This window comes from Hoplias malabaricus, chromosome 12, assembly GCF_029633855.1.
Source record: "Hoplias malabaricus isolate fHopMal1 chromosome 12, fHopMal1.hap1, whole genome shotgun sequence".
NCBI classification, from domain to species: domain Eukaryota; kingdom Metazoa; phylum Chordata; class Actinopteri; order Characiformes; family Erythrinidae; genus Hoplias; species Hoplias malabaricus.
In genome coordinates this window covers 25,007,930-25,032,395 of record NC_089811.1, presented here as the reverse complement: position 1 = coordinate 25,032,395, position 24,466 = coordinate 25,007,930, and the positions used below count along the sequence as shown (strand labels likewise).

The 24,466-nt window shown below is 38.3% G+C and overlaps 1 protein-coding gene across 1 annotated transcript in view; it reads right to left on the bottom strand.

Moving 5' to 3' along the window:
* Window positions 1-24,466, bottom strand: part of lrp1bb (low density lipoprotein receptor-related protein 1Bb) — a 471,212-nt gene that overhangs the window by 339,872 nt on the left and 106,874 nt on the right. Inside the window, exon 3 of the mRNA XM_066685917.1 lies at window positions 3,022-3,144. Within this exon, the coding sequence (XP_066542014.1) occupies window positions 3,022-3,144 (123 nt within the window). The remainder of the gene's footprint in view (window positions 1-3,021; window positions 3,145-24,466) is intronic.

The following is a 24,466-nucleotide window of genomic DNA, read 5'->3' as shown; positions in this document are numbered from 1 at the left end:
TCTGTATGCATACTTCTGACATTTGAGTTTATGAACTTAAAAAATTTATGGCAAATGATTGCCTTAATTTATTCAGGTTTAGAGTGTGGTATGTTCAGAGATGCCAGGTTTAGCTGGGAGGATAATGTTGCCAACAATATTTTATCCAGTCTATCATCTTCTATCATGTTCCAAAAAATCTAAAGTAATCAGTTATCAATTCTCAGTCCAAAGGAGCCTTAATGTAATTAGCTGACAGGCTAAATTAATTAACGTCAGATAAACACATTTTTACTCTGGTTTCAGAACAATTCTGATCACAATTTTTTTAAACTGACAAGCTTTTGAGGTTTAGTTTAGAATGCTGATAAATTAATGGGCTACTATACTAAAATTAAAATGGATTAATAGATCCATTATTCAGTAATTCCATTTTTGAGGTCTATACAAACCATAAAAAACACTAAAACACAGACTAACAAACAGTAATAAACCATGCATCACCTAGGGATACTAAATAATGCTAAATGTTGGAAGCAGACAATCTATAAAGCATTATATTAAAAACCATATCCCATATCCCATTACCATATATTGTACAAAGTACACACAGTGTACTGTAATCAGTTTCGGGACTGCTCTTTTAGTTTAATTTGTAAATGTTATTCCTAATTAATGAATGACACAACTTCACTTTCCATAAATGTGTACTTTGTAGTTCTAAAATTATTGTTGTTTGTCTGTAACTTTGCATACATTGTTAGCCTCCTTTCACCCTTTGTTCATTGGTGGACCAACAGTATATGTAGGTATATCTGAGGGCAAACTTTTTAAAAAAACAAGCAGCACTGCTTGTGTCTGATCCACACTTACCAGCACAATACACACTACCAACATTTCAGTGTCACTGTAGCCCTGAGAATAAACCACCACCCAAATAATAACTGCTCTAGTCTTGACCATTGATGAGCAGGGTGAAAATGGGCAAATTAAGCACACAGAGCAACAGATAAATAAAGTCTGTAATTGTAAAACTGCAAAGTGCACGTATATGCTGATGGAATAGCTGATCAGTGTACTTCTGGGACATGTACAATCCAGCCTTTAAACATTGTAAAACCTTGTTGTTACAGTCAATGTGGCCAGTGGCCTGTGGATTTGATACTAACACTCTTACTACAACAGTTAAAAAAAAAAAAAAAAAAAAAAAGCTTATGCAGAAATGTCAGAAAGAAAAAGTCTATGTTCACATTTCTTGAAAAGTAAGAGAAAGAGACCTATAAAAAGAATTTTGCCCACTGAGGAAAAAAGATTAAACTTACAAGGTAGAAACAATAGAATCACAAAAGTATTCGTGAAGCGTGAAATATAAACACTGAACTAAAAACAGATGTGCCCTAAAAGCTGGCTCTCTGGATGTTTTTCCTTTAGTATGAATATTTTGTTCATATTACATGAACAAAATGGTTGCTATGAAACATATAATGTTTAATAATTAACATATGCTCAGAGTAAAAAAAGAATCATGAACTCCAAAGCAATTTTGTTCAATTATACCTTCCTCCTCACATTCATATAAAATACAATATTCAACCATAAACACAGAGGAATAAGAGCCAAGAAAACCAACAAAACATACTGCTTGCTTCTAGTTCTGAAACTAAGAGCATTAAGACATAAGAAAACTCACTGTAATGGAATAGAGAAACTTTCACTGATAAATGTATAAGAACATGCCTGTGAGTGGTTTGCTTTCAGTGACCACATATAGATGTCTTAAATAAGCCAGGATAAATGAAGCACTGCATAATCAGAAGTTATAAACAATTCTTTCATGATTGCACACACTCTAGAAACCTCTATAGAAAGGGATGAAGACATACTGATGGATAAATAATTTGAAATGAAAGTAGGACTTATTCACCAACCCACCCGCATTGTTTAAGTTACGGCACTTGCTTCGAATAACACAATGAAATGGCACAGCTTTGTTTACCTAGCTAACAAACACCTTCATTGGCTAGCATTGCTCTAAAAAGTAAGTGGAAATATGAACAGTTAAATAATTAAAAAATCATAATTAAAAATAAATGAATAAATAAATATATTTTATACAAGATTGTTTCTTTGCATGGTGAAAGGGTTTCTCAGATTAATGGAGAATTTGTTGTATGGTTCTCTATATTAAGTTTATTTAGCATTCATGCTTCCATATAGAACCCTTGGAGAACAAATCTTTATTAAAAGTAGGGCCATTCTGACTGAGGTTAAGTAAAGTTTAGTTAAATTATGTAGGATGATATTGTAACATGCTCATATATTATCAAACTATCTACTTAATTCATTAAATAAAACTACAGCATACATAGTAAGTCATATATGCCATATAGCAAGCAAATATTATCACCTTATAACATTATGGAACTAGCATTACTATTGTTAATCACATCCTTACCCTTGTCAATCATGCTGTTTTAACACTCTGCCTATGGGAGTTACCGTACGTACAAGAGGAAATTAAATCTCATTGCATAATTTGCTGGGAATGGCCGGTTTAATTCCATTTCCTATCAATACATAATCCATGATAATGAGCTACTCAAAATTCCCATGATAAATATGCATGGCTTTCATTCAAAGGCATTGTAAATAAAATGGAGCCTGCATGATTAATCTAAATGATAATGGAATACCTGCGGAGGGAAGAGTTGGCCCACTGCGCCAGGAATATGGAATAAATTAACGCTTGCGGAGAAGTCCAACACCAACATCAGGTAATTGGGTATAGCCGTAGAGCACACACTGATCAATCTTTTCATGAATATGCTTTAAAGTTACAATAAGAAGGCTCCCATCTAATTAAAATGTTCAGCAGCATCCTGTCATCTTCATTTTATCACGAGGGCACAGAATACCAACAGTTCCTGCCCTGATAAATGCAGAACAATACTAGCTGACTGTACAAGATGTTACTTGTTATTACTTAATGACTGTGCTGTTTGTCGTGGTATGGAAATGTTTAATGGTGGATGAGTTACTTACATCTTTTGAGGGTTTCATCAGAGCCATCTGGACAGTCGGGCTCTCCATCACAGAGCCAGTTCTCAGCAACACAGGTCAGACGGTCGTCACACAGAAACTCTCCAACATCACACAGAACCGGCTCTAATGAGGATGCAAAATGGAAAGAGAGGGGTGGTCTATGAGACGGAATGGATGAAAAATGATAATAATTTATGATTGTATGGTTACATGGTACAAGGCTTGCACAGTTGCAGAAATGAATGTAATAACTATATTATTAACATGCTCATTAATATGCTGTTACATGGTTACATACATGCAAAAATGAATATATTAGAATCAACGCATGGTATAAAAATGAAATTTAAAAAGCTTGTCAGCAGGAGCCTTGCCATCTTATTAGTGTACAGAAACAGTGCCACGAAAGGCCAACATGTATTATGTTTTTTTTTCATCAAATGTAAGGTTAGTTTGAAGGGTTATCCCCCCCAACATCTCTCCAAAATCACTGTGTTCAATTTTACAACAGTCTGGTAACACTCTCTAACTGTGAAGGCATTGCCTGCCCATTCTTCAAAAGCCAGTATCTGACAGCCTGTTGACATGCCGTTTGCCAGCAGCTGTCAGAGCCATTCAGGGATCACTAAGGATAGCGCCTTATATTTCACTACAAGATTTGACTTCCAGTCTGTTTCCACACAAAAGAGGTCTTCTAGTATCCCCTAGGGTCACCACAGCGTGCTTTTTTATAACAGCTTACATTCTAACTCTCATACTTCAATGGCCATCCTCCCACCTCGAGATGCTGCTCTGCTTTAAGAATGAAAGAACTTGAGGGTTATGGGGCATGCTGGGCTTTGCATGGGGTATGTCATAGAAAGTACAGCCAGAAAACACACACTCTCTCTCTCTCATACACACACACACACACACATGCACACACACAAAACACACACACTTGATTTGTGGTGGAAGTAAGAGCCAGGTTGATTGTAACTGGATTGTTGGTGATAATTCTAAGCGCTACTGCATTCCCCTTCAGTGCCCCACGGCAAATTCACAATCAAGAGACAGCCTTGAAAAGGTCAAACAGCTTCATCTGTTTTCTACACACTGGGCTTTCATGCTGTTTACTGTCCTGCTTCAAAGTCTCTAGCATGAAAAGAACGGTTTATAGAGGCAACACTTCCATGTCTTAAAAAAGGCAACAAAGATGACATTATATTGCCCATTGTGGGCATATAAAATGGCACAACAGAGAGTGAATGAGTGAAGAAGTGTGCCCCAAGGATCCAGAACTGTGTTAACATGTGGAAAAGGTATAGAATATGTCCAACTTTGAAGAAAAAAAATAAGAAAGGGCATTAACTTTTATATGTCGGGCTTAAACTGATTACTTTTTCTGTATTAGGAAAACAGATGCAAACATTTCATTCATTCATCATAACCGGTGGGTCCGGAGCCTACCCGGAATCACAGGTCACAAGGCAGGAACACGCACTGGAGGGGGCGCCAGTCCTTCACAGGGGATGCAAACATTTGCATAAGAGAAAAATAACAACATCCTCCACGGTATCTGATTGCTAGTGTTTTTTTCCCCCTTTTCTGGTAAATATTGTTTTACAAACAAGAAGGGCATGAAAATGCATGAGAAAAACAACTTCATTTATTCAGCAAATAAAATATTTTCACCAAGTTTAAATGATATCATCTGGAAAGCCTAGCAAATACTTTCTAGCATACTTCATAACGTGTAGAGTCTTGTGGGCATTCATCTCCTCAGCAGCCGAGATTAGTTCTGTGAGAGAGAACAGATCTAGCAAATTGTTCAAGGGATGGGATGTTCCACAATTGATTCCTTTTCTGTGGAGTCAGGACCGCCCCTGAAACTCAGCTGGTAATCAGTGTTGATTCAATTCAATAGCAGTTTCACATCAGTCAAAAAGCAATTACAGAGAATATGATGATGGCTGGCCTCCTGTCTCTCTTCCCGTATCCTAAAGAACAACAGCTCCTACTCGGAATGAATCCTAATGTCAATTTGAACGCAACGGTGGCCATAAAGAAGAATGTTTACATTATCTGATCCGCAATCATTGAAACAATTTGGTAAGCTGACTTTCTCCGTATTGACAAACAGCTTCTCTCACTTAGCAAAATGTTCCCAGACTGGCTAAGAAGGCAAATCCTGAAATTACCGCCAGCCTCCGCTCTCTGAATAGAGCATTTTTGAATTCAGAAACAGCGAAGACAGTTAGAGTTTGGCTGATACAGACAAGTGGGTCTCTGAAGTGGATGTAACGTGTCTGGCTTACTGAATCTACCCTGGAGGTATTGCTACCTTTGCAGCTGAATTGATTACCATTTGAAACAGTCTTCCGCCGTTGGCTCCAGGGCCGTTCCTTTTGCTGCTGGTCGAAGTCATGAAGGGGACAACCTCTGGACCCTGGAGCAGTAGCCATCCACTGATGTGCTCCTTCTTTCATGTTGAGGTGCTTTAAAAGAGAAGGGGCCAATTTGAATTATCAGGCTGACCCCTGATGCTACTTCAACCTGCCTCTCACATCCAGAGGGCTTTGCTTCTTGACTCGAGTGTTTGATGCTCCCACAGCACTCTCTGCATGGTTTCCCCTATAGACTTTGCACCGTGACCATTTAAAATAAAACAGACTGGGGAATAAAATGCACCAGAAAAAGGGCCTGCATCCGGAGAATGGACTGTAGCGTCACTTGTTTTTTCTTCTCTTTTCTATCTTTTTTTTTTCCAAAGGCAAACACAGCATTTGCATAAGAAAAGAAGCAAGCGATACAATGCACCACTAAACGTTTCGGTCATTTGAAGATAATTTCAAACAAACGTGAGGGAAGGGAGATAAAAATAACAGCACAGCAAAATGGCACGAGTCTTTAGTGAGGCAAAAGTAAGCCCATTACCATAACAGTAGGAAATGTTCAGCCGAGCCTGGACCGGCGTGCTATTATGAGCTTCATTCCTGACACAAGACTGCCTCGGCGGGCAGAGCACATTGGCTCATTAAAGTCTCCCAGCCTTTGTAATGTCGCCAGCTTTCAATGCGTAAAACTGTCACTGGGAGACAGCGGACAGGAGAGACGGCTTTCAAAACTCCAGGTGGATGCTCAGACGACTGCTCTTCCACAGGAAAAGGAAGAACAAAGTGTCTGCCAATTTTTCCTCTGGTGAATCTGTCACAAGGAGCAGCCGCCTCCTGCTAGGCCCATTCACCAAGGAGTTAACTCAATTTTACATTGCAAACCACAGTGGCATAACAGCGGCGTACCCATATTCATTATGGGTGGAAAAAAAAGTGGCGCGCGTCATCTTCAGGTAGGATCTGCGGCAGGATAAGGGATGCAGGCACAAACAGGGAGGATGAAACCATGTATAAGCCGATATCTGTGAGAGTGGGCTCCATTAATGATGCTGAATCATAGGTGTGCCACAAAACCCACTTCCCAAAAAAAAAACAAAAAAAAAACAAATCACTTAGCAGCTGCGCAACTAATTTAAAGCTCCAACTGCAAGCTCAACAGCTGTTAAGCCTTCTTCCTAAGCCTGCCTCTGTCTTGAGTCTCATTATCCCTCCAACTGTTCCTTGTCAGTCAACGCTCCCCGGATCCTTCTCTTACCTTGACAATGAGCAACAGTGTGTGTGCGCCATTTCTGATCTCGGCAGCGATGGAAAAAGACAGCCCCCCCTCCTGATTCTGTCTATGTCCCCTACTCAAGGTGGCTTGCTGTGCCATGGCAATCATTACAGCCAATTAAAACCGTGGCAACAGAGGGTGGAGAACCGGCACCGTTGAGAGCTACATCCTGAGACCTAGAAGATGCTTGCATCGCATTCACTTAGCATAGATGGCCATTGATGTCTTTGTCGAAGTATACAAACTGTGCTCCGACTGCATAAATAAAAACTTTAGCCCATATGGTGCATGCACTCAGTGGCATTTCATCAACTCGTACGCGATATCCTTAGACTGTTAACAGAGAATGTAAATAGGCTCACGGAGAAGCTTCCAGGGTTCAGGCAGTTTGGAGAAAGCCGTCAGCCATCAGGCCGGCATCTGCTGTCAGGCTTGAGTGTTAAAACGGGTCTGCTGTCAAGAGCCAGCCCATCTAGTGTATGTTTGTTTTGAGCTTTACCTCAACATTAACTTCAGTGCCCCATCAACAGAAGCTGAAATGGTAGGTGAACATAAGTCCCGCCTTGACACACAAAATGGTAAATGGTATTTTGATTGTCAGTGTTGATCAGAAAAAGGAGATTATTATTATTAACGCTACCTGACATCTAATACATAAAATGCCCTTGTAATGTCACTTGCCTCCAAGCCTCAGCCCATATAACACCACTGAATGTCAGCATTAAAACTGTACTACTCATTCAGGCCCATTCATCTCCTTCAGAATTCTCTCCCAAAAACAAAAGAAAAAGAAGGAATTTAGAATGCAGTGTGTATTGGCAGCACTTAGCTCTACCATGTGAAGGATGGGCTGGTGGGTGGTGGAGGAGTGTGAGGGTGAGGGGGTGGAGTGGATAATGATGCTTGAAGGTGCCACACATTTACAAATTCCACACAGCACCCCATCCAGGAAACGCGTCCTGTGCCAAAAGACCTTTACCATGGCAACTTCGAGCCGGACTGCCTTCATTCTAGCGGCGCCGGGAGAGACATCAATGGGGAACGAAAACAGGGCCTTCATTAGGCATCACCTGACCTTCAGTTTCCAGGGAGGTCATTTTTATTTTCTAAACAACAGCAGGGGCATGTCCACAAATTATCAAACGGAACACGGGCAGATTTTTAACAGTCATTGCTAGAATAGCCTCCTACTCCTTGGCATAATCTACCTTGTAAACAATGAATTATTCATTGTGCTGATTTTAAATCTAGGGTCCTCAAAGCTACTCTGCCTTTCATGATTTTATTCCATGCCAGACAAGGTCTAATCTAACTGTCTGTATGTTTAATCACAGCACATATTTCAATATGAGATTTCTGATACAGAAATATGCAGGGATAGCAAGCCAGAGGATGAGGACTCACATCTGCACACTTCTAATTAAAAACGTCTACAAATTAACTCCTAGCCAGTGGAAAGCTGCGTTATATAAAGGACAGTTAACTTTTAAAATCTGATTGTTTGAACCATATTAATTGACAGTGGAAAATAGTCAGGATGCATACACACATGACTGCACACATTGACTTCATTTTGTATTAATGCACCAACTTATTAAATCTGTTCATGCAGGCATGGTAATATATGAGTGTAAAAGTATGCATTGCTTCCTCATTTTGATTATTTACTGTGAATGGACATTAAAATCCCACTTCCAGAAGTTACTGTTACTATGTGTATAAATCTCCCAGTTCAGGCCACCTGAAAGTATTCATATATGTGAGGCATATAGGAAATTTAGAAATACATGGAAAAAGCATACCATATATAATTCAGTCAGAACACTTAAATGATTCCCTTGTTTCTACATTTTCTGTTCATTTTATCAGCTCCATTTACCATATAGTTTCACTTTGTAATAACTCCAGCATCACTGCTGTGTCTGATCCACTGGTACCAGTGCAATACACATTAAAATAAGGCTAAAGGTAACAGTGGTGGTTGTGCTTTCAAGCTAACAATAATTAGGGTGATCATGCGTCCTCTTTTCCCTAGACATCTTCTTTCTGGGATTTGAAAAACGTGTCCAGTCGGGATTTGTAAATTGTCTAAAATGTCCAGGATTTTGCATTGATTTCACATCAGAGATTGTTTCTACATTCAACGCTCGTTTTATGTATGGATTTACACGGCTTTAAACACATCTGATTAAGTCCTGTCTCCTGCCATTATTGGTCTACATGTGCCTGCATACACATTAACCACTGGTCAAATGTTTTCCCAAAACAACCCATTAACTATAGCCTGAAAATTCCTAAACACAATGATAAATAAAACAATATCAATTCAAGTATACCTGACTTTATTTTTATTGATGTATTATTAAAATTACATGAGATAATTTAGCAATATATGATATTAATGGCATTGTCATTTTTGGAAAATTATGATTTGGTATTAATATTCATTAATAAAATGGAATGATTTATGATATTTATCTCCCACCTTTGCTCACACACACACACACACACACACACACACACACACACACACACAACCAAAATCCTACAACTTAGGCCTATTTGAAGCCTCATAGCCACAACACCCTAACCATGATAGATGCCTGTGTCGCTCCACTCTCTTCTGCTTTTAAAAAAAAGAAGCTCACCCTAGCAATAAAATTCGCTCATTTATGCATAGGATCTTTAGTATACCTTAATAATGCAATGTAAAAATGGCATCTGTGTGAATGCATACATATAAATATATTTGCATGCAATATATTTATATAGCACTGTACACCAACCTAACTGTCAGGAACCAAGGACAAAGTAAAGAAATTCGAGGCCTAGGTCACTTGAATGCCATTATTAAGAATGAGTGAACAATGAAGTAGCTGAATATCTGGACATCAATTTTTATCATTTCAGCCTTGTATGTGGGTGGCAAACTGGACTGTAGAACTGTTATATACAGCCAGAAGCAAGTACATTCTCACAGAGGATTCAGGAACATTACTAGAACTGATTTGCTTCATTCACCACTTCAATGTGCATGCTTAAAAGTTTGGAAGGTTTACATTTCTGCAGCAAAATGCATCATGAGCCAAAATACCACCTGCCAATGAGCTAACCTCCTGTTGAGATAGAACACTGCACCTATTTGCATCTTTCCATATTTATGTCATCATTTGGATTCCTATCCCCGGATGGATAAGTCACTTTACAACATTTACATAAGCCCAGGGGGCTGCTGGGGCCTTAAAGACTGCCAGCGTTTCCACACTAAAAATTAGCATAACTACCTGAATGTCTCTTTTTGCATAGATTCTGAGTATGGAATGGAATAAAGGGGGTAAAAATCAAAATTACACATCACCTGTAGTAACTGGCTCATAAATGATGAGATGGTAAAACGCTATTCTTTCACTCAACAAGCATGGTTCAGTACAGTTATTGCCGCAGGTCTATAAGCTCAGTAAAGATAAGGAAATGATGAACAAAACTAAAGAATCATTAAACAAGGCCAAAGAGAAGACATGCTTCTTGTCTGAGCCTGAAGCAAATCTGCTTGGCTTCCATTAGTACTTTAGTTTAAAAAAAAAAGGCATTTTTAGAGCACTATCAAAAAGCTTTAAGGGGAAAAAAAGAACAGGGTAAGGAAGGCTCTCATTTTGCCCTGCAGCCAGGCAAAAACCTGAAGGTAATTGTGAAGGTGAGAGAACCACATAAAATACATAATTCTGTTTGAAATAAGTCTTCATTAACTGCAGTATCATGGACTCGGGTGTAATGCCCCCATTTCAATAAGGGTCAGTCATCTTATCTGACAAAGCCAAAAAACTGACAGTTTGAAGACTTGTGGTTTAAATTAAATGTGGCACTACACAACACAAGTGGGCAAAGAGAGATGAATACTGTGTTCTCGTGTCTGCCTTTAATGTCAACAGTGAAATGATGAGAGTTTGTAAGAGAAATCAATGTTAGCCTTGCGGTTACAAGGACCCCTATATACCACTAGCCATCTGGCAAAAACAGCATAATGTATATAGCAGGGTTCTAGGTGCTCATTTAGTTCCATTAGCTATGTCCATCAGCCCTGTTTCAAAGCCTAATAAATCACATGAATAAAGAAAGGATGAAGCACAACTAATTCAGTAAATGCTTTTATCTATTAGTCATATCTGCTATTGTAACACAGAACAAAATTTAAAACTAGCTCTTAGACTGTCTAGAAGAAAGCCATTGTTGAAAACCAGTGCTGCAATTTCAGTAGACATTTCAAACATACAGTATATGAAAGTGTAAGGTTTTTTTGGGGTTTAAACTGAGTAAATTTATTTTATATGTCTATCGGCCAAATAGACAAATGGTGATGTGTCAGTTTGTATTGCGCTGGTACAAGTGGGTCAGACACAGCAGTCCTCCTGGAGTTCACTCACTCTCCACTTGGTTACACACACCTACCTCATTGGTCCACCTTGGTCCACTCTGTTGTTGCAGAGTTTGTGTTGGTCGTCTTCTAGTCCTTCATCGGTGGACTCAGGACAAAGCTGGCTGGATATTTTTCGTTGGTGGACTATTCTCAGTTGAGTAGTGACACTGTGAGCTATTACAATTCTAACAGCCCTGCTGTGCCTGATCCAATTATACCAGTGCAATACACACCAACACACCACCACCAGATCAGTGCCACCACCCAAATCATACCTGCTCTGTGGGGGTCCTGAGAGAGTACTGACCATTAAAGAACACTCAAGATGTGAAAGCGGGCTGACAATGTGTGCAGAGCAACAAAAGGATTATAATTTGTAACTGAAGACTGCACTAAGTTCCTATTAAAAAGGTACTTTGTTATAAAAGTATGCCAATTAATTCTAATGATATGTACATTTTATAAAATAGGTCTTGCCTAAGGATGATAACACAATCAAAAATGCATGACAAATGTGAAGGGTGTTTGGTATGTTCTCAGTATGGATGTAATATTCTAATACTGGGACATTTTATGAGGATTTATAAAGAAAATATCAGCTCATTTTGATTATTAGTATTGATGCAATCTCGACAAAACCTAAACCTTAACACAAGGATGTTGACACAATTTGAGTATCGTGCTATGTGTAACTGTCATTTTAAGAATTTAGTCCTCCACCCTACAGCCCAAACTCAGCCCAGACAAAAATATCTGTGGAAAGAGAATTTCAGATGAGAGTGATAAATTATCACCTTCCAAGTAAAAATGTTTTTTTCCCCCTCCCAGAGTTTTGAAAAGCATAGGTCTAACACACAATTACTATTACAAATTCTATTACACAGAAAAATAAAATATAATACTTTTCATGTTTCATCATTTTCCTAAAGAGCAAAATAGTTGCTGAAGTATGAACCTCTATGAGTGGCCACTTCCCCCAAAGGAAAAAATAAAGTCTCCTCTATGTTTGATCATGGCCTGGACCATCAGCAGAGCTCCGGGGAGCCATTAAGCTTGTTTCAGTGGCAGCGAGAGGAAACACACTGATATGAGGGACCTAATTAAGATAAGGTAGCTGCATGCATGAGCGTGAAATGTGGAGAGTGTTCAGGCAGGGAGCATGGACGGGTGAAGGGTCAGAGACTCTTTCTAGCAGCAGCAGCTCTGTCTAAAATGATTTCATACACACTTAGAGTCAGGACTCTGCATCGATCCTTGACTTTCGCACACACACAAACAGACACCTTCAGATTTCAAATGATCCATCAGCACTTGCCTCAGGTTAAGATGAAATTGATGCAAACTCAAATTTCTCAGGATATTTGATTCCTCCACTACTGAGTGGCCTCTAACTAAAGTCATATGAAGCATCTCCTGCTTGTGGAACACTGGGCTAATTACTGCACAAAACTGACCTCATGCTATATATATATAAAAAAAATGAAGAAAAATGTAGTGAAATCGAGAATGAGTAATTACCAAGAACAATGTCTAATTGTGGCACATCTCAGTGAATTGCTTCACATAACACTGCATCTAACCTTTTTTCACAGCTAATTAACATAGCTGTCAGCAGCACTGTGCCTTCATTAAGATATATGACATCAAGGATGCTGCTGCACCATTATTGCTGAAATGCGAGAAAAAATAATAAAAAATAAAAAAAAATAACAAACACATGCATAGACAAGCAAGAAGCCCTAATTGCATAAGTAAGTGTTGTCACAATTTTATTGCTAAGAGGCAGATCGTAGAGCCACAAAGAGACAGAACTCAAGAGATCATAAAAGTATATAATATGCAAGTCATAAAGGCCTTAAACCAGTTTAGGTTTTGTGAGAATAATATAGTCATTGTTTGGGGTGTAAGTAATATAACTGTAATTAGTCTAAAAGTCAACGCAGAAGGATTTTACATTCACCTTCTTTAACTGTTTTACTCTTTCATCCTGGTGAGAATTCTTGGGTGCACGCGTGGACATGGCACCAGATCATCTGAGGGTATAACACACTAAACCAGTCAAAGCTAATCCAATGATCAACATATAATTTTGGACTATGGAAGATAAACAAGAGGATCAGGAGGAAACCCATGGAGACACAGAGAAAAAAAACCCAAACTCCTCACAGACAGTGACCCAATGTAAGGTTTGAATCCAGAATCTGTGTCACAATGTGTAGCATTAGCACCATTTGTAGCAGTTTTCACTTATATTTCTTTTTTAAATAAACTGAGGTCAGTTTTATTAAAAAGAACCAGCGGCTAATGAGCTCACTATGTTATTGATTAAAGCTGAAGTAATCAAAAGAAGGTGTATGCAGAAATTTCATGCTTTTTACTACCATCTGTTGCAGCTTCAATCCCATTGGTGATTTCTGTTCCACTTGTCTGACTAATTAATGCTAACATTATCTGCAGAAGGGGAGGAGCTTCAGTTTTAAGAAAGTGAAAACGGATGAATGCCAGTCAAAAGAAAATGGATGAATGCCAGTCTCAATAGTCCTTAATCACACACAGATCTCAAATAAGACAGCAGTGGATGGTTGATGTGTTTTAGGACGCATTATGACACGTGGACAAATTTGCACAACCAATCAAAATAACAACATGTATTTTTGGACTGTGGGAGGAAATGGGCACAGAATTAATTCGCACAAACACATAGAAAGAATGACCTGAGGTGGGGATCAAGCCCAGGACCCTGAGACACCAAAGCTGTGTGGGAGTGACATTGTAGTGTCACAATGCAGCCCTCACAGTGAAACAAAAATGATTCAAATTCTGACCCCAAACATAAAGGATAGACTGCATCTGGAGCCATGGAATATTTTTCAATCTGTTACTTGCCTTCTGTATGTGGGAGCTCTGTTTATAGACTAGTTAAGTTTCATGTCAATTCCGAGATGGCCCCTAACTTTAAAGCAGATGTAGACGCCAATAAGAAAATAGTGTGCAAACTAAGGTTGGTATTGTTTATGTTTGGTTTCTGTTTTCTTTTTTATGGAACATGACTTTAATATTGGTTCAGAAATTAGAAATAGGTTCTAGATCATGCTGTTAAGGTTCATTAATCTCAACAAATTTACATCCATGTTGGCATTTGGCAAATGTTCCCATCCAGAGAAACTTAAAATTTTAAATAAATTAGAATTAGCATGGGCAGTACGGTGGCGCAGCAGGTAGTGTCGTAGTCAGACAGCTCCAGGGAAGCTGGAGGTTGTGGGTTCAAATCCCGCTCTGGATGACTGTCTGTGAGGAGTTTGGTGTGTTCTCCCCGTGTTCCTATGGGTATGGGTTTAGTCCAATTTCCTCCCATGATCCAAAAACACATGTTGGTATGTGGATTCAAAAGTGTCCATAGGTTTGAGTGTGTGTGTGTGTGTGTTTGTGAGTGTCGCTCCAGGGTGTATCCTGCCTTGCGCCAAGTGATTCCGGGTAGACTCCGAACCCACCGTGACCCTGAACTGGATAAGCAATTACAGAAAAGTTATTAATTAATTAATTAATTAATAGAATTAGCAAAATTCAGCATTAGGATACTTGCCCAAGAACACTCAGTATATCAAAACATTCCTGCCCAAACTGGAAATGGAACCCTAGTCTGCCATATGTGGTAAAACAGACTATGCAATATCAAGAAGTTAGGACAAATACTGAAGAGAGAACTTGGCATGCTCATAACTCTATGTTTTTATAATGTTGTACAAGACATGGTTCATGGAATGTGAACTCTCATGTCCTCAATCAACCCTTTGACTCAGCCAAGGTTCCTAACGTAAATCAGGTAATATAAATACACTAAACCCTGGAAAGCGCTGGGGAGCAGATCGAAAGGTCACACAAAAGATGATGCAAATTATATTTTCTGAACATTAATATTAATGCTGCATTAATACACGACTGATGCTGAAATTTACAGATGCATGGTCATGTTCGCTCTGGACCTCAAAGCCCACCACCATGTGCCTTTAAATGCATTTGTATTCCAACTGTGCACAGAACAGTGACAGCCTGGGCAGTACAGTGATGGTGTACTCATTAAAGGCCAGAGAAGAGGTTTTGAAATCCCCTGGGAAACCCTAAGACGCCTGGACAAAGCAGTGCACAAGTGAGGAAATATGTCCTTTTCCACTATTGTCAATAGTAGGCTTACACTTGGCCTTTTCATTCCACACACATTTACCACTGCAGTGTTTCTCATTTCAACACATTCCTTCCTAAGTTCAATTTAAAATAAAACTCATTCAACCCAGTCCAAACTTTCTAAGTTAAACATCCTGTTCACTGTGAATATACAACAGAAACACCTTTTAAATTCCTGTTATGAGGCTGAAAAAGACTGCTATATGAAATATGTTTCTTTTTTATCTTTTGATACTGTTCATGCAGCACAACAGAACCCGTGTCCGTAGATATTTAGGCCCACTTATGTCTCTGCTGGACCCCCATACAGCTACTTATGCACTTTTTATATATAACTCATTGGTAACTACAACATAATAACACCATTAGCTTACATTAGTGCCCTAGCTTGGTTGAGACATTGTAATAGTGAATAAATAAGAACATTCTTTTTATTCACTGATGACAACATGGACAGATGCAGACTACACACAGAAGATGCTAGTTACTCTAATATTATTACCCTGCACATTCCATTGTGAGAGATTTCTAAAACACCACTATATAAATAATAGGTGACAATTGACATAATGTCACATGATTACAACAAAGATGTAACGTAATACCATTCTAAGATGATTTTCCCAGACATACGTATTACAAAAGTCTGTCTTCTGAAATATTGCGTGCTGTATACATGAATCAGCCATAAAATTAATACTACCTCCTTGTTATCACATTCATTGTTCAACCTCTCAACTCCTTTCAACACTTTTAGCTTTACAAATACAGAGTCCATCTGATGCTCTGCATAAATTGTTAGACCCATTACACACTCATCTTCAAAACTCAGAAGCCCCACAGGACCAAAACTAGGCAGGTATTATTTGGGTGGTCTGCCATTGCCAGTGCTACAGTGACACTCATGATGGTGGTGTGTTGTGTATGTTGTGTTGGTGGTAGCTCAGAAGCCATTCCATTTAATTCCACTGGTATTCCACCAAAAACATGGCTCCATTAATCAACCCAATCCAACACTCCTCTAGCTGGCACTTAGCATTGCATATCTTGACATATGCTGCTACTCCAGAGTGTCCCATTGTTTTCTAAGGAGATTGTACAAGCTGTATGTGCACAGTTGTACACAATGTTTACAGTGTAAAATAATGTAAGAGGTGTCTGCATACATAACATTATTCCTACAAATTATTTGACACCAGTGAAATTAGTGGCCATCCTGATAGACATATCCTGGCACAAATATATAGATATGTATTTTAAAATATGTTTCGGTCAACAACAAATTGAATACTATTTATTTCCAGCTTTGGTAGACCACATACAAATACTTGTGGATACACACTATCAGGGACACATCATGATATTAAAGTAAGAGGCTATTTCATGGAAATGATTCCAAGCTGCACAGTAAATAATGCCAATCACATTGTCAATATTTAAACCATTTCCTGACAAAACAGCTATTGCACTTAAGAGGCTCTAGTTGACCCCTTTTTACTGAAGCCTGCAGGGTGATTTGTGTTCCCTGAATATTGACAACATTAGCAATATGTTGTTTTGTTTATACTGTTACACTTATATAGTGCCTTTCTAGATACCCAAGGATAACTATAGGGTTATTTGAGTGATGCCAGAGAAAACCCACTTTTGGTTCCATAAAGAACCTTGTTTGTTAAAGATGGGTGTGAATGTGAAGAACCTTTTAAAGGTTTAAAAATCCATCACTCGATCTTAATGTTTGTAACCCATTTAAATGTATTAGAAATATGGTTCTTTAAGGAAACAAAAGTGGTTCTTCTGTGCTCAAAGAACTTTTTGTAGCACCTTTATTACAAGAACCATAGCCCACATCATACTGCCTATACCTAGTGTCATAAGACACCCATGAAATAAATAATCTATTTATAGATTTTAATTGTGGTTTAATATGTTGATATCAAAAGCTAATGTACAGAGATACATCTGTGACTATCAAGAGGGTAAAACTGCCATTTTGCCATTCTAAAATTCCCTGATTGTGGCTTTTATGAACTGCTTTATTAGACTTGCTCTATTCACAATAGAAGCACTGAGCAGTCACTGCACTTTTTCAAGGTCCTCTGTGCTATCTGAGGAATTTTTTACAGAAACATTGTGCTTGTCTTGATTGCTTCCCCACAGAGAAATTGACTGAGTAACAATGTGCCTTAAACCAGAAATCTCTGATAGATTCGAATGAATGCCATTCTAAGCCCTGTTTGAGACAGCTATAGCTTTGAATACTTTGCCTTTTTGTGAGCTGAAACCAGGGCATGCTGTTTTACTATTCTACAGATTAAAGCTGGAAAAGAAAACAAGACAAGGCAAAGCAAGGCTAATTTTGTAAGATTCTTGTGCCCAGACTTTGCCCATATACAACCTATCATGTGAAGCAGAAACATACATACATACATACACATATATATATATATATATACACACAGACATACATACAAACATACCTGCATTTTGAGTAACCACTTTATTCATTGATTAGGGTCACGGTGGGTCCATATCCTCCACCAAACACTGTGTGCAAAGCTGAAGCACACCTCGAACAGGGTGCCAGTCCATCACAAGGCATTACACTCTAACCCAGACACTCTCCCATGTGGGCAATTCAACACAACCTGTCTAAGCAACACATGAAAGCCACACAGACACAGGGAGAACACTAGCATTCAGAGAAAATAAAAATCTTCATGTTTTTTTTTGAGTAAAGCAACGTGTGTGTGTGTGTGTGTGTGTGTGTAGACGAACAAGAGAATTTATTTATTAACAAAAAGAGCATCTTCTCCATATTGATCTAGTTAAATATATCTCTCTAAATAGTAACTTTACAAGAGAGGAAAATACCTTAACTCTCAATGGAAGTCAGTGTAACAAGCTTTTATTTCAAGTTATTTTGGAGCATTTCTATTGCTCGATACATCATGAAATTTTAACACTATTCAATAGATGTAGTAGACCAAAAATCCACAAAATTGGAGACACATTTTTGTATATTTATAACATATCTGTCCCCATTTGGGAGGCCCACTCTCTGAAGCACAATTTCTTAAAGCTACAAGGTATTAATACAGTTGTCATCAACATTTGGAAACATGGCCACACCTACAAACATATTGATAACTGATCACTGTTGGAGTAGTGACCATATGTTTATGACTAAAAAGATTTAATAGTCATAGCATGTAACATGTATGATTGCATGGGCAATGTGCACTGAATTGTGACCATTATATTACTAGCATAGTTTCCCCCCTTTTTTTATTTTGAATTCAAATAACCATCTTCATGTTCTTACATTATGCATGATTTAGACATGAATTATGATTGCAACAAAAACATTGACAGATAGGAATGATTTAGCATTTAACTCTTGGTCAATAAACATGTAATTACATGTACAGTCATGATAAATTATTTTCTACTACCATTCTAAGCTTGTTTACTAACAATATTTTTAATTTATTAGGGTATAATAATATGCTTGTTAATAGTTCAGTTTTATTATGCAAACCTTAACATTAACACCAATGACATCCACTTTGGCACACTTCACATTTAAAAGGAGTATTAAATACAGCCCATCTTCAGCGCTAGCTACGAGAACAATGCTCAGTTTCTCTGGTAGCAATTATTTATTTATGTGTTCTGTGTTGAAATATCAGTTCACTTTGTCCATTGTGATTGTTGCAGCCAGAAGAAACATATAGCACTGATATTGCTGCTGTCCAAAAATGGTGCCCTGACGTGTCTCTATATATGAGTTACAGTTAGGTGCAGTGTGGCTAGTGGGAAACATTGCAGAAACCAACTTGTAAATCTAAAATGTCCTTGCAGGAGGGTTGATATTAGCATGTGAGTGGGAATGAGCACAAAACAGTTTGTCAAAACCAAACATGGAAATATGAATATAGCCTAATTAGCAATATGTGCCCTTTAAGCAATCTGTCAAACTTGAGTCTAAAATATACATAAAAACACATTCACCTGTTTATAAAGTCTGTCTTTATAACTCAGAATTTGCTTCCAGATTAAATATTTTGAGTAGTTCTTGCTGTATTCTGTTCTCCACTGAGCTAAGCTCTTGTTAGCAACCCCAGGTGGCAAGTACATGCATTTAAGCTGAAAACTTCAACCACCTTTTACCTCCCCGCTCCTTTTCAAACTTTTCTGATGAGCTGTCCAAGAAAGAGTCGGGGACACAGCCATTTAGCTCCTCTAAAAAACAAACAGTGCTGTTCGTATCCTGGCTAAAAGGCTCAGCGAGCTTTCATTCTCACTTTCCTGACAGGTAAAGGAGGGAATAATACCCCCCTCACCTTCCGGTTTGTGAGTGGCTGCCACAGAATTTCAATGGAGCTTCAATTTGAGGATCTACAGGAACTGGTGTGAGTGGATGTGAGTGTGTGTGTGTGTTTGTGCGTGTGTGTGTGTGTGTGTTTGTGCGTGTGTGTGTGTGTGTGTGTGTGTGTGTGTGTGTTTTTGGGGGGGTGGGGGGGAGTTGGGGGGCGGGTGGGAGTTGGGGGCGGGGGGGGGGTGAGTGGGGGCTGCTGCACTTTGAAAAAGCTCTGCAATTCAGCGGCCTTGCCGACTGCAAAGTAATGTCACAAAAGTCAGAGCAGCAGCTAAAATGGTGTCTTGAGAAATGTGTTCCAGGGAACAAGAGCAGTGCTCTTTTTATACCCTAACTGAGCGCTGTGACAGTAGCTCATGCTACATTTTTTTTTTTCTGGCTACCTCTCCCTGGCTTTCTTTTCCATTTATTACTGCTTTCTATGGTGGGAAATTTCATGTCAGAGCAAATCACATCAAGGAGATTAATAGCATGTGTCGCAATGAGAGGAGGAAAAAACAGCCAACAACAAAGCTAGACAGCCAGCACTGTGGCATAATGACCTTGAACAAGAGCATCAGACTAATTAGCAGCAGTCAACAAGGCCTAATATAGACTCCTGATGAGCGGATCATCTCACCTCAGGATTAGGCTTGTGCATGCGACCTTCATCACACAAGGATCCCCCTCCTTCATGCATTGTTCAGCGACCTACTGAGAGCTTAAGATTGTTTGATGCTGGCTTAAGAAGGGTTTGAAACTCTCGTAAACAGGCCATGCTCTTTGGAACTCCTCACAGATTTACACTGAAGGCAAACAGAATGCTAACAGTGCAAAGGAAGGTGAACAGCTGAAAGATGCTCTACAGCATTACACATGAAAATGGATCCCTTTCAAACAGGGATGAATAAAATCTGCATTGTGAGTAAGACTTGAATATAAAAGAGTATGTGGATGTGAAAAAGCTGAAACAACAGTATGAGGCAACATGTTAAAAACAGCTTCGGAAACACCAACAGAAATCTGAGTTTCTGTGCAACCGCATTATTTTCTTATTCCAAGAAAACAGCTTAGTGCAGGAGGGCTCTGCTCCAGTCTGCCCAGGAAACAGGTGTGCTACCACAAGACTAAACACATGAGCTCATTCATATGTGGTTGGGCGAAAGAAGCTGGGTTCCAAAATTAATATCCTGAAAACAAGCACCTACACTCTTAAAAATAAAGGTGCTGCAAAAAATGTCTTTTAGCCATGCCATAGAAACACCACTTTTGCTAATACTTTGAAATGGGTAAACCTTAAGACCAAGTAATGGATTTTTAAATCTTTACAAGGTTCTTCACTCTCACACATCTCCTAAACAAACATGGATCTATGGCATTGCTCAAATAACCCTTTGTAGCACCTTTATTTTTAAGAGTATACCTTCAGTTAGGGCTGGGTGATGTCTGAATGTTTCTGATATGTTTGCAATAGATTCAGAAACCTTTCCACTTTAAACAGCCATTAATTAAAAAGTTATTTAGCTTTCAGAGTCAAGAAAAACACTACCACAACTTAAAAAAGTATGGTTCTACAAAGTCCGTTAGTTTAAAAAATGGTTAGAACCTGAACAGTTGAAAAACATTTTGCATGATTAAAGGATTCTTTGCAACATGAAGGGGTTCTTGGAATTGAAGGAGAATGTGATATAGATGGTCCTATATAGCACCTTTTAGAAAAGGCAGTTCTTCCATTGTAACAAGCATGACATTTTAACAACATAAGAACCATTTTTGGTGCCATAAAGAAGTATTTTCAAAAGGGTGCTTTATAGAACTATCTATAGCACATTCTCCATCAATCTGAATAACCCCTTCATGATATAAAGCACACTTGAATCATTCAATTGGCTCTTTAACTGCTCATGGATCTAGAACAATTCCTTTTAATAATGAACCCTTGTAGAACCATAATATATAAGAGTGTACCCAAACACACCTCAGCTTCCTTGAAAATATTTCGCTCATAAGGATCTAAAATGTCTGAAACTGATACTTCTGATGACATATGCACTAATATATGGCAATCTGGACTGTTGACATCTTCTTGGTCTCACAGTATATTAAGTCTATCTAATTACAGTGTTACAACAATGAAGTAAATACTTGCGATTCATTCACTGTTGGATTAAAGTAGTACATAATACATAAATACAGTGATTTTCTTAAAGTTATGTAATTACATGTGTTTATTAGAAATCAAATGTATCTTGATAGTTGTAATTGCAATTGATATATTTATTATTCTGCAGCTACACATGTAATAGAGTGAAGGTAATTACATTTCCCATAAACTGCTGTTCTTCCAAGAATCCTTTATTGAAAGTAACAGAAGGTGTGTAATTTAATTACATTATGAGGGTACTTATGCTGCATCTGTACAGACGATCCCATCTATATCCGTTAACTGTAATCACCTGCTTGTGTGTATTCTGGCTTCAAAACCTCTGGTAAAGTGAGGGTACAGCAACACCCTTAAACTACTGCATATTTATTTATTAGACATGAGTAAGTACTTGGGGCGGCACGGTGGCGCAGCAGGTAGTGTCGCAGTCACACAGCTCCAGGGACCTGGAGGTTGTGGGTTCGATTCCCGCTCCGGGTGACTGTCTGTGAGGAGTTGGTGTGTTCTCCCCGTGTCCGCGTGGGTTTCCTCCGGGTGCTCCGGTTTCCTCCCACAGTCCAAAAACACACGTTGCAGGTGGATTGGCGACTCGAAAGTGTCCGTAGGTGTGAATGTGTGTGTGTCTGTGTTGCCCTGTGAAGGATTGGCGCCCCCTCCAGGGTGTATTCCCGCCTTGCGCCCAATGATTCCAGGTAGGCTCTGGACCCCCCGCGACCCTAAATTGGATAAGCGGTTACAGATAATGGATGGATGGATGGAGTAAGTACTTGGATATACCTAATTACATGTAATTGCCTGCTTGTGTCATATTCTGGTTTCTTACCATCTGGTAAATTAAAAGTACTGCAACAGAAGTTTTCTCTTTCCTCTACAAAATTTATCTTTACACATGTAGTTACATGATATAATTACACAAGTAATAACTGAAGTTACACATGATCATTACATAAGCTGTGTTACTGCAACAAATCTCTCTTTATTGGTTATAATTGTGCATGTTTTTAAATGTGTATTTTTCAATTCAGCCTTCACATTGCCTTAATATATGGTAAGATTCAATAATTATTCTAAATATTATTCCAGATACCAGCTCATCAATAGTGTTAATCTAAAACTAAATTCAGTTAAAGGTACAGTTTGACTGCCCCACAGAGTCATAGGGATTGTGTGCCTGAAGGATATTTGTTACATATTCTGATTGACCCTTATGTACATGCCACCATTTTAACTGGTTTATATAATTATTTTTTAAAAATTCCCTTTTATATAATTCAGCAATTTTTTGAATGTTCTGACATCGTGTATTGTGTTTGCTCAGACATTTTTCTGCTGACACTGAAATCTTCCACAAGTCTTTAAGAGCTGACTGAATGAGATATGGCTCTGTATTCAAATGGAACAACATGTTTTTGGGATACACAAGGATTTTTTGGAATATTTTTAGAGAAGCTTAAACTGGTATAGGCCCTGACTCCACTACTGATGTCATTTTATTTCTCAACACTCTTAGAAGCTGTAATAAAGCAAAATTATCCTCACACAAATTATTGAACATGATATAATATTTAGTCATAATGGCCTGTGTAATTTATTTATTTATTTTTTATTTTTTAAAGAATATATTAAAGGGTGGGCTTTACCTTTTATACAGGACTGCAAATGAGACTACACTAACAAATTGCTGCAAATTTACTGTGAATTTACAACAGTAAAATACATTTATTGAGCATTTTATGCTCATGAGTTCAATAAAGTCATTAATTCAAACTGCTGCAGCAAAGCTAAATTACTGTCCTTCTGATGATGACATTTGTAAATAAATGTAACATGATGAACTGTAAATTGTTGTTAAAAAATAGTTATACTACTATCATACTGTAAAACTATATGCATTAATATTCTGTTAAATTACAGTAGAGCCACATTTAAATGCCAGAAACTTGCTGGCATTTACTGTAAAATTACCATAAATATCTGTTTTTCTAATATTATATTCTGTAATTAAATATACAGTAAAACATTTAAAACAAATGGCAGTAGGTGCACTGTAAAATAATGGTTAAAGGCTGACACCTCTTACAATTTACAGTGATTTTTTTATTGTATATTGTAAATAGTGTTGCAGCCTTAGGGCATATTTTATGTGGACAGTTGAGTTTCTTGTGATGTGAGCATGTTATTACAAATATAAGGAATAGACAGCATAGTAGATAACAATAGATGGGAGCACAGGCAAGTTTCCTGACACATTTGTCTGCTATAAAACAACTCCAGATATTTCATTCTAATTGGGGTAGACATTATAAACCTAATTGGCACCCATTTGTATTCTTTGGAGCTGACATAAAGGCAGTGCTGTATGGCTCTTCTGTTTATTATTTTCAGATTAAATATCCATCTGGTAAACATAGAATAGGCAAAGGCAGTCACAAGGCTGACATCATATTGTCCAACTCTACTTTCGATACTAATAAGAAAGAAATAAAGAGAGAAAAGGTTATGCCAAATCACAAGAGCAGGCATCGATCTTCCCTACGCAATGCAGCTTGACGTCAAACATGTTCTTGTGGTGAATCTCCTGAGAATTTCATTGCTCTGTCCAGGTCATAATCACAGGGATGGGCATTTTTCATCTTGTTTGGACAGCCTTCTGATTTAATCGTGCACATGCTTTCCT